We start from the raw sequence: 14,232 nt of genomic DNA, 5'->3' as shown, positions 1-14,232 counted from the left end.
ACAGTTACATAAAGTCAAACCTAATAACCTACAGCACCGAATCTGAGTAACAGCACTGATTAAGGAATGGGGGTCTCCTCTGCAAGCCACCTATTTGGCTACAAGCCTTCAACTGAAAAAAATTGGCAATAGATGTGCACATCTATTACAGGGCTGTGTCACTGATACTAGGTATTTTAACTTCCAAGTGCTAAAGTGGTACCGTTGCTTAAAGGGAATAATACATTTTAAGTTATTAATACCTAGCAAGTTACCAAGCTAGACAAATGGACCTGTATCACTGGAAGCTGGCACATTCTGCAATACATTAGAGGCAAAATCCAGACAGCCCTATTTTCATGCTGACCTTGTTTTATTGTCTTCTAGACCAAAAGCTTCATGAACTACAAGTATTGCAGCCACTCACTTACAAGCTTAGCTGCAGTATTAAGACAATCTCTTGGGTTCAATAAGATTTTGGATGCTCCAATGTTGTTGGAATCGAAGCCCCGAGATTCATTAACACAGTCTCAGTTAAAAAATGGACAATTTAACCACAAAAATGAGTGTTACTGCATATAATGCTATCCTTCTAAGTTTATACTTGTTTCGCAAATAGAGACAGACTTCAACTGTCGTTTGCAGGTCTTAGAGATGTTTGACTCCCATGTACTAGCATCTTCATGTTCAGAGAGCTCTCCAAGAGCCCAGTGAGGAGAAGCAAGTTAAAGGAGTTAGTTTTAATATATGAAGCGGGACTGTTTCAATGTCCCATGAGCACAAACCTCAGTGAAAACTCAGGGCATAATGATTAATCTACAGATGTATCCCACATCTTAGGTTTTGACAAAAGGATACTATTTATGCATTTATCTAGCTAATATCAAACAAGGCAGTGGAGCTGGAGTTCCAGTATTTTTAAAGTTCAGAGAACATCTAAAGTCTACAGTTGCTCCATCCCATCAGTTTTGCTCCAAGACTGGCATTAGCAAACATACACTCTGAATCTCCGTATTTCACAAGATTCACAGCTTTAAAAATTCTGCTGGCAGACTGAGGTGAAAACTTTTGCTCCCTTACAACACTGAAGCGTAAAAGCAGTAAGCAATGTAATAGCAGCCCTGAGACTCCTAAACAATACAAGTGGTAGTAGGAGTGCATGCTATCTTGTGCTTCCCTCATCTTAGCAGATTCCCTCATTGTCTCAGCAGACAAAAAAAACCCTACAGGCAACAGTGAGACAGAAACTGCCTCTCTGATATACTATACATTATCAATACACTATAACACGGTTCTCTCTCTAATGATGTGTGGCCAGAACAGGTCCCTGAAAAGTATGATTTCTGTGCAAGTTACTATTTGTCTTCTTTTATGTGCTAATTCATCTTAGTGCTGCTGACCACAAAACCAAGAATAAATTTGTGCTAGCTATATTTGACAAGAGCATTCACAACTTGTACACAAGTTCTGTTCTGTTAAATTATGTATATACTAAAAAGGGCTACTATGTATTAGGGACAGGATTTACAATATTTGAAGATGCAAGAATTTTGTCCAGTAATATTATCTGTAGCAGCCCTTAATGACATGTGATTTGATTTATCAAAGTGTACAGTATTAGTAAAGGCAAGGGATAAACATGACTGGTTTCAAACAAGATGCTCAAACACAGCTTTAAGCAAATGCCACTGAAACTATTAACACAGCCACTGAAATTCTGACATTATTCCTTGTACCTAACTGGATAGTAATGTCTTAGTTTTAGGAATATATATATATATATATATATGTATATATATAAAAATTCAATTTAAATAAGGTCAAAGTAGAGCCAATAGAGAAAGAGTAATATTTAAATAAGTTAACTAGAGCAAAGACTCAGCGGTATCAGAGTGGCAATAACTGTTTAGCTATTTAGAAGTTCTTTTATATTTCCTTTTAAGATCTGAAAACGCCAAGCCCCAACACATAACAGGTATCTAGGATTTCACTTGCACTTGTAAAAGCAACAAGCACCACATTTATAGCAGAAGTCTCTGCTCAAACACTGCTCTTTGTGAGCCCAATGCAGGGCACTCTCCAGCCCTGGATTTACAAAATACTTTTAACTCTGCTGAGATGCCTAAAAGAAAACATGAATGCTGTACCCTGAAGCCACACTAATGATCTCTGCTTACTGCTGTGGTCAGGATTCTTTCACTTCCCAGTGTCTCACTTTACACTTTATCTCAAGGATTCTCAAGAAAATGTGCATGTGAAGAACTGGAAGAAGTTACCACTCACAATCACTGTCTTGGATGACAAAGAAAACTCGAAGCAAAACACTAGAATCTTTACAGTGCTGAGAAAAAAGCAAAGCTAATCTAGAATATACTACCTTGGTTTTAATTTATATACTAAGAACTTACTTTGTAAAGCTATTATGATCCAGTTCACAGTAATTCACGGTAAGTAGTTTAACTGTTCAATGCTAAAAAGTATACTCTTTAGAAGGAAGATATTCTCAGCTGCAAAAGTCAATGTGGTTGGTTTGGGTTTTGGTTTTATGGGTTTTAGTGGTGTTTTAAAAACTTTTTACTCGCAGAAATACTTCAGCAATTAATTACATGATGATTTTGTCAAAGTAAAAATATATGGTTCTAGCCTTTATAAAATCATCAGGTGAAGATGAGTGTCACAGGCAGACTTTACAGTTAGTAGCAGCAGCATTCTACAGGAGAATAATGGGTAACTACACATAGGGAAGGATTCTTCAGCGCAAGCCTGCACCTTTATGCTCTGCAGACTCAGCATCTGTGTCTGTAGCTCCTCATTTTCTGCATGAAGCCCCGCTCTTGCTTCGTACTAGTTTAGACATGGGCATTACTAGTTAAGATTTTGGTCTCGGTTGGAAATGTCATTATTAGCATGTCCTTGTATGTTTCCTTCTTACCTTTGCTTACTGTTTAAATGTGAGATACATAGCAACATTATCACAGTGTGTAGATACTGTGGGGAGTCTGATGTTGAGTAACTGAACAGATTCCTTCCCTTTCACCCCTCCACCCTGCGCACTAGAGTATTCAGTTCAAAAGACTAAGAGATCATGACATATACACTTGGGACTGAGTAAGACTAGCAAGGAAGTCATGCTTTCATCACCTCAGAGATGAGGCCCACTAAAGTCATCCATTTCAAGGACAGTAAGACACCAATTCCAACTTGTTGGAAAAGTGCAAAAAGGAACTGCATCCTTCACCCAATCTCAAGACAACTATCCAGGGATTCTAATGGCAATAAAGGTCAAAGCTATTAATGGTAATAAGGGTTAAAGATATATTCCTTTATGAGTAACTTGCATATTTAGTTCAGTTACTTCACTTTATTAAATTATAACGGATGATGTACAAAAATTTCATGGAAGTAGCCAATACACAAAAAGGATGCTGTACTGGATGTTAGGACTTTTAGCAAGCTTGCATGGCTATTGAAGAGTAAATCTGGACTTAGAAAAGTTGCATCATAAATGCAACTATGGCATATGACCTTTAGACAAACTTGTTTTTTCTTAAAAGCAAGCGAACAACAAGAGCTTATAAAACCTATGCCATAATCATCAAATGAGCCACTTTCACCAATAACTTGACCCCATGAACAGAAACAAAGCTATGGGTAAATATGGAAAGTAGTAACAGGCTGACAGAGGTGCAGAGTTTCCTGAAGGACTAAAGAAGCTGAAAAGAGGAAAATTTTGGCTAGCTTATCTGGGGGTACTGCTGGACAATTTGTTGAAAGTTAAATGAGAAATGTAAACTCTATCACTTTCAAACTAAAACCCAAAACAAACACCCCCCCCCCCCCCAAACCCCCCAGCAACAACAAAACCAACCCACCAAACCCCCACCCCAAAATAAAAATGTTAGAAATGTCTTCTCTATTTGTAGTTTAACAGAAGAGTGGCCCCCCATATATACAAGCTTTCTAACTGAACAGAATAAACCAAACACAAGTAGGCAACAGAAGATGACTGTGAGAAAAACACAACTGTGGTGAGACTGCAGAGTCACAATCTCAAGGCACACAACTGATCATTTCAAAGTATTTAAAATACAAGTTGACATCGCCCCATTCATTGCAATGACTACCTGACTGAGGACCTTGTAGCCATCACACAAGATGAAAAAATGACAAAGGATTTACTAGAAATCAAATGGATATCCTCACATTAATTTACATAAACTATACAGGAAATGGAACATATGCACAAGCAGTGGTGGTTTTTATCAGCTCTTCAGTTTTCCAATGATTATTTTCTTCAAATTAACCACAACTAATATGAACACCAATTATTAATCTTTATGCTAATATTAATAACCACCTAATAATCAGGATTAAAATTAAACTGTATTTCAACATGCTATTTAACATCCAGACTACTGGGAACTGGGCAGAAGAATGTAAGCCATTTTAGAAATCAGAACTGAAGTAAACTAAAAGCCCTTTATGCTTTTCTCAGGCCACTGCACATGGGATATTTAAAGATAGTGTAAACTCTACAGGAGTAGTCAATATTAGTCTTTTATTTTCAGTGTACCAAAGTCTTCCACATTTACAGAAGACAACAGGAAGTGTGTCTGCCCCTTCTTCTAATAGATTTCTAGACAGCAGACATAATAGCTAGTTAAATAATGAATATGCTGACCATAATTTTTTTTACACTAAAAAAACCTGTAATTTAGAAACCCCCTGCATTGTTGCCTCACAGGTTGGGCTGAAAAAGCACCAATGTTTTAAAAGTCTTTTAGAATTGGGTGTCAGTTCACTGTCTTTTTGAGGATGAAGTCTGTACCAGATCCATCCAAAACAAGGTCAAAATGAACTGTATGCTAAAATACATATTTTCTGTTTATAATTCTTTATTGGCAGTGATGTACACTGCTGCTTAATGCATGAAACTACTTTGGTGTTCTCATGACCGAAACGGTGTAGCAATCAAAACGGGAACTTACCCCCTCATTCTCTCTGTGTGGATTCAGCCTACTATACACAGCTTCAATAATATTACGCCTAAAAAGAGAAGTTCAAAAAATTAAGCACAAGAAAGGATTTCAAAATATTAAGAGTTTAAAAAGTTTGAGCACAGTAACAACTGCAAAGTGTTTAAGACGCTTTGCCTTTAACCTGCCTCTTATTAACATGAAGCCTGCTCTTAGTGCCTTTACTCACTTTTAATATGATGTGTGGGGACTTAGCAGTAAGTTAGGATTTGTGAAGACTAAGCAAGGCAAAACATTTTCTTACTCTGCCCTCCCCATGGTCTACCATCTACCTCTTTACATCTTTAGAAGCTCCAGCATAGTCAAATTTTGCCAAGAGTAACCCTTAAATGTGTATTTTACTTGAAATAAAATTATTCATACTTCATGTTTTTTCTTCCCTTATTTCTGGATGTGGAACTTGAAGACAGATGGGGTTTTCCCCATTTGTATTACATATATCTAGGTTACTACTGGCCATGAACTTTTTAAGTGCTGTGTTCAGAGTATACAACCTCTGAGATGCATTGTCCAGTGTCTATTCATGCTGTAGAAATTAAACCCCAAATGCCATTAGGTAAAAACTGAAAAACAAACCCTGAAGTATAAACAGACTTCTGAGAGGGAAAAAGGTTATGTCTGTACACGATACAATCAAAGTTACTGACACCTTCAAGAAAAAAAGAACTGCTAAGTGAACTAGGGTTCTCAAGTCTGGAGGTGGCCAAGATCTATACAAACTATGTCTTACAGAATGTGGATAAACACTGTTGACTCTTCCAAAGACCACAAGGGCATCAGATTAAGACAGTAGCAAGAGTCTCAAAAAGTACAGTGATGGCTCTTGATGCAACAGAACTTTCCACCTCAGAACACCAAGGATGCTAAAAGCTTGCTGAGACTCCTTCTGAACATATTTTAACTTACTGGAAAAGATCAGAAAGCACCTCAGCTGTAAGAAGCTGGAAACTGAGTAACGAAAGGAGAAGTTTTATATCCTTCCCATGGCACCTACTTTCAGCTATCCTGTGGCTAGGACACAGAGCTAAAACAATCCTTGGTCTGATCTGTATGTCTATGTTCTTATGTTTACAGCAAGGAAGCACAAAGCATGTTCAAAACAGAAGAGTTCAGGTTTTGAATGTGATGTTGCAAGTATGTCCACTCTGAGACAAAGCAATAAATCAGGCCATCTCAGTATCTAGTGTCCAGCACCAGAATGTATTTTTCCAGTCATGATCCAACATTTTAAACTGTGTTTATTAAAATATTCAGAACTCTAGGAGATGGTTTATGGAGCAGTGAATGCACGGGACAGTGCATCAGATCTCTCAGGATGGATCTCACATCAGTTCAAGTCAACACTTTAAGAAGAAATCTAGAAGGCATGGCTGAGCTAGTATCAGATCCATTGACACTGGTGGAAGATTTTCCTAGAGAAAAGAAACAATCCTTTTGCAGGTGATACAGAAAAGGGCTCTCTCAGTTTAACTGCACATTTAGTGACAGAGGAATGGCACAATTCTGACCTAATATCTGTACTATGGAGAGCAAAGGCACCTCACACCATTGTACCAGAAAACACCTCCACAGTCCAAGCAAGGCTGCCACAGAAGCAGCAGACAGCCACTGCAAAAGTTCTGAATCAGAGTTAAAACTCAGGCTCTTGGGAATTCTCCTATCTTTTCAATTCACTTTTTCTTTGAACAGTGTATTTCTCCGTACCGTCCTTCGATGGAAAAACTCAGGACCTCCTGTCTCAAAATATGAGGCAGTAAGAACTCTCTCAAAAGAAGCTGCATGCATACCTCCCAAAGTCAGTTTTCTGTAGTGCAGAACTTAAGTCAAAACTGAGGGAAAGGCATCAAAAGGCAAATTCTGAACCTAAGCCCATTTAAAACGTAACATGGTCAACAAATGAAAACAGGATTATATATATGGGTTCCAGAATAATGAAGCAGTACATGCTGCAGTTATTAATGAGCTAAACAACAAAACACACCAAGTCATTCAGCAGTTGCGAGGCGCTAAGAAGAACAGAAGAATAACAGGCACACGACAACTTTCCTGAATGCCTGGAGCGCATACACAAGTGAAGAAAAAGGACCAAAACATAGAGGAACTTTCAATGCTAGAAAGAAAAATTATCATGGCAAACAGTGCTCATTAATAAGAGCACGCAATGAAAATGGATGTATACAGAAATGCTCAGGGGACAGGATCTTATGTTTGGAAAAACACAAAGATTCCAAAAGGAACATGACTTATGCCAGGGAGCAAATAATGGGTTCCACTGTTTGGGGAATTCTAGATCAACAGTGGCTTATGCAATCCCAAATTCTGTTCTTTAAAACCCTTAAATGATAGGTTGCTAGAACATTACCACTAGCCTCTGCAGAAAACCAATGTCATTTCTGAATGTTTATTCCAGTTATGTTTTAAAAGGTATATGCTAGTTTAATATTCTTGCTTATCTAACATTCAGTTTAAGACTAAACAAAGAAAAACAGTTTGCGTACAAGAATGTATGCTGAGCAAACAAGCATCAGCCCAAACTTGTAATGGACACTAGGTGGTAAAGGAAACATGACATCACAAAAACTGAGCTGGTATTTCAATATTCTGGTTACATTATTGAGAGTTCTTAACAAATGTAAAGCAGTAAAAAGACAAGAATAAACATTTTTATTTTTTTAATGGCCATATGGAAATAGTAAATCAGTATGTTATGTACCAGAATATGATAAACCTGTTTCCTCTTACCAGTCTGGAACAGGAATGGTGACGCAAACGTTTATGTAACACAAAAGCTAAACTGGCTTCAAATATGAAGCCCAACTTTTTTCTTTGAGTATAGCTGTTACAATAAGAAAAGCTTTAACACATTTAAATGAAAGTATTTGTTTCAGTGAACTAAACAATTCAAGCAATTCCAGCAATGTACTCACTTGCCAGCTAAACCACCTCCTGGTGGTAAATTAGGGATATTCTCCGCCGTTAAAATACGAATAACATGAGCAAGATCAGGCATTCCTTCTTCACCCGATTTTTCCATAATTTCTAATTTAAAAACAGAAGAAGTCCTTAGATTACTGAATTAATACCACCCATTCCTAAAGGCACTGAAATACAAGATACTATCACTATTTAACAGAGACATTATGAAAGAGTTACATGTAAATAGGAAAACATTCTTTACTTTTTAGGTACACAGACTTTGCACGGTGGAACAGATATATTCAAATCCATAGCCTGTCTTTCCCGTATGCTTCTAGCCATTCTCTTTCAGAGAATGTCAGAAGCAGACTATGACTTGGATGAAGCAGCAGCTTGTTTTCAGAGTCCGTTTCAATTACCTTCCTGTTGCATTACAATACATACTCAGAAGTTACATGCCATAAAGCCAATGCTTCCCTGGAATTCAGTCCTACTTCACTGAGATTAATACCTTGTATTCTCAAAGGCCTGAATCTTCCGTGCATAAACACTAAGATCATCACACATATCAAGTGGCATATATAATGGTCTATTATCACTCATGTGGTCAAAACAGAATATAGAACTGAGGATGGATAATTAATAATACAGTATTCAAAGCAGAAGCAGCATGAAAATCCAGTGCTAGGAAGTTCATCTGCCTTGGGAAAGAACTGCCTAAACTTAAGTAAATCTTCACATGTTCTTATTCATCAAAGGTGCTGTAAGGTGCACTTACATTAGCTGCACATACACTGACATTGGTATAAGAGTACCAGTCATCAGCCTCTAGTCATTCAACTACTACTACCATAGCAGAAAAAGGTTCACTAAGTTATCTACACACTGTAGCTGTATGTATGTGTCACATTTTTCTGACAATCAGCTGCATCAATGAATGGAGTGCTATTTCCTGTAGGCATCGTTCTAGATTAAAGTTCCGTTTGAGCCACAAAAGAACTAAAAAGAACAAATGAAGTATCAACCTAAATAAACTTCAGTCATGTTGTAGCTTGGCGACTATCCAAAGGTAAACAAATACCTTGAAATTCCTTACAGTCTATTGATTAGATTCTGGATGCCTGATTTGGAGCCTGCAACTGAAGTCAGAAGAAGCTACAATGAGCTGCTGAAGTTAGCAGAAAAGTGTATCACCAACCTACTTTAAGCTCTACATTTCAGATTTCCTGGGATTTGAACCTCTCATCATGCCTATCCCCTACCTAGAAAGCAACTGATACACAGGCTTCTCTTGGGACTACTGAAAACAACAAAGTGCTTGCAAGGTACTCCCTCTGTATCAGGAAAGCCCCCCTCCCCACAAAGCAATTCTTTTAGCATAGTTTTACTGCTCTGTAACAAATAAGGTACTGTCTTCTAAACCCCAACTTAAAGTCCGTACCATAAACTGTCTGCAATGAATAAACTACCACTGGAAGTTAATAAACATTCTTCCATGAAACCTTAAGTATATTATCACACATCCATCCATTAAGAATGAATCATGGCTAGCAACGGAAGTGACAACTGTATAGGTATGCTTGCATCGTACTATTTTGATCACTTCTTCCACACACATTCACATAAACCTGCCACAAGTCATTGCATCCTTTTGTGCTGTTCTACCTAGTTAGAAGTAGACTATACCACTATAATGCAATTTTGCTGACTCACATCTCACAGAAAGTGTCTTGTGCATGTACTGCTTTTTATACCAGGAGCACATCTGGTTCTGTACATACCAAAAGTAAGCAACTAGCAAGAATGAATAAGAAGAAAGGAAAGGCTACAGAAGTAAGCAATTACTAAATATTGGTGCAAGTATAAGATTTTTTGATCTTCTTAAAAAGGAATTAAAGCAATCATGACTAAGGATTACTGTATAACCCTGGTACTGGAAGCTTTTACTTTGTACCGTGTAACTTCTAGTTTATACTGCGTAACTACTACTCAGGCAGTGCCCAACTGAACCATGAGCATCTTCCATCTATTTCTAGAAGGTGCGCAATCAGGAATTCTAAGCTGACCATCGCCTAAAAAGGTTCCTAATAGAAAATTCGACAATAAAGCAAATGACCCAGCACGACCTTTTTTCATTACAAATCAGTTAGCAGATCACACTGGGGATTTGTTTGACAAAGGCCACTAGAGAAAGAAACCAAATGTTTTTGGAAACTGATTTAGAGGCATTTACAAGGTTTTCACCATCATCTCTATGATATTAAGAATAACCCTGCAATTAATTCTTATTCCATGAATGTGCAAAACACAATTACAGAAACTTCTACATATGCTAATTGCTAACATTAATTCATTGCTAATATAATTCAGACACTTATGGAATCATTTCCTCATACTACTGTATATGTAAATCCATGAAAGTCCACTATGAAGTCTACCTTACTCCTTAAAATATATTTCACTAAAAGCTCAACACCTATTTTGAAAATCCAATTTTATTTCCATTTTATATAATGCAAGTCCCCAACCAGACAGCGTCACAAGTTTTCTATGTTCCAGCATCCCCTTTGATTTCCAGCTATATTATGATAAATCAGTTTTATATACAGTATATCTTCCACCTTTTGACTCCTGTATTAACTGAGTGTTCATTTACTATTAAGACTGTTAACCTAAACAGAACACGTGCCCCTGTTTGGGGCATAACTGAACTACCATCCAACACACTTACATTACTGTAGAAATTAGCTGGCTAAGTGACTCAAGAAAGATGCAGGGCTGTGCTCACCATAATAAACGACTCCGTTACAAGCTACTGACTACAACCTCATACATATTGTGGAATACTCTTGAACTGGCAGCTTTGGAATGCAGTTGTGCACATTCTGTCAACCTCAAGACCCAAACAAGCAGAAGAGCTTCAGTATATACACAGTTCTTACACTAGAAATCTCTGTAACCCATCACCTCCTGAGGTGTTTTTTTAATAACTGTTTTAAAAAAAAAAAAGGCAACTTTGTTTTTGTACTGAAACAGTAATTCCCTTTTCATAACTCTGGAAAGACCCTATGTAACTACTAATTCAACTCACTGTACGAATACACAGGATCGCAGCAGTCTGCTTAGGAACGTACAAAGACAGAGTGCAAATGTTACGCATGTAAGTATTAAACTGCTTTTGAACACAGATTTTTTTATGTTTTAAAACAAACAACAGCATGTTTCGAACAATGCCCTTCTCTCCAAAGCCAGAGCTTAAAACACCCAAGTGCAGCAGCAAAAAAAAACCCTGCTGTCTAAAAGGTTTGATGGGTTAGTCCTGCCAGATTGAAATTCAACGTCCTCAAAAGAAGAGAAAAAACATTCCATGTTGAACAGTGTACGTTCATGAAGAACAAATACCACTGATCAACCTAAAATTGCTTCAGGAAGTCCCAAAGGATTTTATACTAAGTACCAATGTCACCCTGATTTAAATTAGTCTCAGAGACAAGAGTATCTAAGAGAACTAATACCGTGTGGTTTTGACAACTTCTCCATCTCTGCAGCTTAGAATTTCTAAGGGCAGTTGTTTTTTTTCCCTCCAGAATGTTTTTACTACAGGTCTAAATAAGAACTGTTATTGGCTATCAGCAGACTGAACATATTATGGGCTGCTAATTATTTACAGACACAGAAACACTGCTGTTCATGTGAAATTATTGCATGCAAAGTCCCGTATTTGCCTTTTGCCAGGTACATCTAGTTGGGTATTTCAGACATTAGTAGATTTACTACAGATTCTCACTAAATGCAATCACTTGTAACTAAGCATACAGATTCTTGGACTTAGCTCCCTAGCTTATCACATTCAGAGCTTCAGAACACATCAGGACTATAAATAAATAACAAACATACTTCCCTGAAAAAGAATATCCTAAGGTGTAAACCATATTTAGAATGCATCTAAACAAATGAAAAGAACTTTTAAACCTACTTTTTCAAAAGAATCCAACATATTTCCAAACGACTCTCTCCATGCTGCTTAGTGGTTTGAAACATTCTGTTAAAGGTTCTCTGTGTAATTTCTGAACTAGTAACACTCGAGGCACAAACGTAAGGTAGAAATTGACTGTGCCAAAACGACAGCTTCATAGGACTTGTTATGAATGCAAGAGTTTGCTAGAAAATAGGTAAATATTTCAAGTTCTGAAGTCAGTCTCCTTTATTTTCTCCACTTTTTGGCAGAATTCCCTCAAATGTGCCCTCATTCCATGCCAAATGCTTGACATTTAAAGGCTTTGCACTCCGTCCAATAAGCAGAACACATAATGACACAGACAGCTCATGCGGGGTGGGGAGGAGGGAAATCAAGAAGAGCTGAAGCAACAGAAGTCCAAGCTTTGAAGCAATTTATTTCTCTGGAGCACTTAAGCTTAACAGTCCTTTAGAGTTCCATTTAGAATGGCTCTGCATCAGTTCAGCCTACAGACTCTTCACTTTTTTTTCCTGGCATGTGTAAAATTTGTTAAATATGACAATACAGCTAAAATACATTTCTGCCGAGAAGTTATTCTGATAAGTAGTAAATTACGCTATAAAACCACACTGTTACACGCAAATGGTCCCTCCTACATCATTCTCAGTTAATTCAATCACTCTGATCAAAATTATTTGACAACTTGTGTATTAATCTCCTTAAAGCTCACTTACGAAAGCAATAAAATGCACTGCAGTTCCATACATTGACTGAGAGGAGAGCCACCAAGAAGCTGGGAATACTAGCCAGTAAGCACTGAGAGCACACCTGACTGCTGTCAGTGCAGGTAACTGCTCCTGGCTCTCTCCCAGAGCCTATTAACAGCTCATGTACTCTTTTCAGACATAGGAAGATAACAGGTATTTATCTTAACTAGTGTCATCTAGGAAGCCTGGGATGAAAGCCAAGTTCTGAGAAACACACCTGGAGTTAGCATTTGAAGTGACCATTAGCTCTCTCTAATCTCAACAGAAACTACAAACATGCAAGCCATTTCAATTTAGATCCCATTTAAACAAGACAGAAAGACACCCCACGCAGCAGCACATTCATAGATATCCTGTATCCTTAGCTGAAGGCCTTCTTATATATATTTAAAAATTAATGTTTGTTACATATCAACTATCTAGATTACTGGGACATTGGAGCAGATACAAAAAAAATTCCAAGTTCAACTCATTTGATTAAGAATGCAATAAAAAAAACTAGACAAAGAACATGAGTGATTTGTGCCTTTCACAGCTGCTTCACACAAATGAAAACTCAGTAGAGAGGATCTACAATAAGTGTCATTTCTAGCATTAACAGTAAGGTTGAGAATTTTGATACCAAAGTGACAAAACTAACAGCTGCCCACAGAAACCAGGTTACAGTGGCAGCATGTACATTTCCATGTCACTGTTGCATTTTACACTGAATTAGTGTTAAGGTAAGTTCTGCATGGTTAGCTGTGGGATTTTTGCTGTTGTACACTCTCAGAAGATTCCTGATTTCCTGAGACCTACAGTGCAGGATTACTTCTCACTCACATCTCATGCTCCTTATTTGGATATCAACTACTTTCTAATGAAGGCACATCCAATCAGCCTTTTCAGTATCCATCACAGCATGTTAAAAAGCCAGTGGGTGACTCAGATACTCAAATAAACTAAAGAGAAACAGAAGTGGCACCTGTCTCCTATGTGATACTGCTGTAGTCCTGTATTAGTAATTCTCACCCAATAGGTATAAAGAGAAGAAAAGTAAGTATTGTATCTCTACAAATTACACACACCATGCCTATATGCCTGGAAAGTTTCCATCTCAACACTGAGAAAATCTGATCAGTCACACCTTCTTTGATAAAAAATGCTCAAACTCAAGCAGCCTGTACTCAGAGCTGTGGCTGATGTTATTGAGACCTTGTTTCAGCCTCCAAGCTGGTTCTGACCTGCAAAGTCTCAAACATCTTGGCACCCAAATTTAAAATTACTTTCAGGGAACTCTGATGAATAGTCCTGTAGACTGCCAATATCACGTTTTTCCATACAAACACACCACAAGCTTCATCAAGACAGCATTATTATAGCTAAGCTACTGGTCTCAGCACCTGGAACAAAAACATCTAAGGCAGCCACCTAACTTACTATCCATCTAGAAAGTGACCATCTCTTCATAACTCACAGCCGAACCAGGATCTGTTGATCCAGGCCAGGCCAGAAAGAAGTCAAGAAAGAGTACAAGTTATCTCAGCCAGCTTACTCTTCAGTAAACCCTTTCCTTTCTTGAATACTGCTGCTGTAA

General features: G+C 37.7%; 1 protein-coding gene across 4 annotated transcripts in view; it reads right to left on the bottom strand.

Annotated features, from left to right (window-relative positions):
- The window catches only part of PPM1B (protein phosphatase, Mg2+/Mn2+ dependent 1B), a 61,114-nt gene that overhangs the window by 4,493 nt on the left and 42,389 nt on the right, over positions 1 to 14,232 (bottom strand). For all 4 annotated transcript variants that reach the window (XM_061475527.1, XM_061475524.1, XM_061475523.1 and 1 more), the window contains 2 exons: positions 7,943 to 8,054; positions 4,968 to 5,025 (listed from right to left, as the gene is read on the bottom strand). In XM_061475527.1, coding sequence (XP_061331511.1) covers positions 4,968 to 5,025; positions 7,943 to 8,054 — 170 coding nt within the window. The remainder of the gene's footprint in view (positions 1 to 4,967; positions 5,026 to 7,942; positions 8,055 to 14,232) is intronic.

This window comes from Pezoporus flaviventris, unplaced genomic scaffold (genome assembly GCF_033815535.1).
Source record: "Pezoporus flaviventris isolate CSIRO_AGI_PZ_B2104156 unplaced genomic scaffold, CSIRO_AGI_Pfla_v1 ptg000083l, whole genome shotgun sequence".
Lineage (NCBI taxonomy): Eukaryota > Metazoa > Chordata > Aves > Psittaciformes > Psittacidae > Pezoporus > Pezoporus flaviventris.
This window is presented reverse-complemented; position numbering and strand designations above follow the sequence as displayed.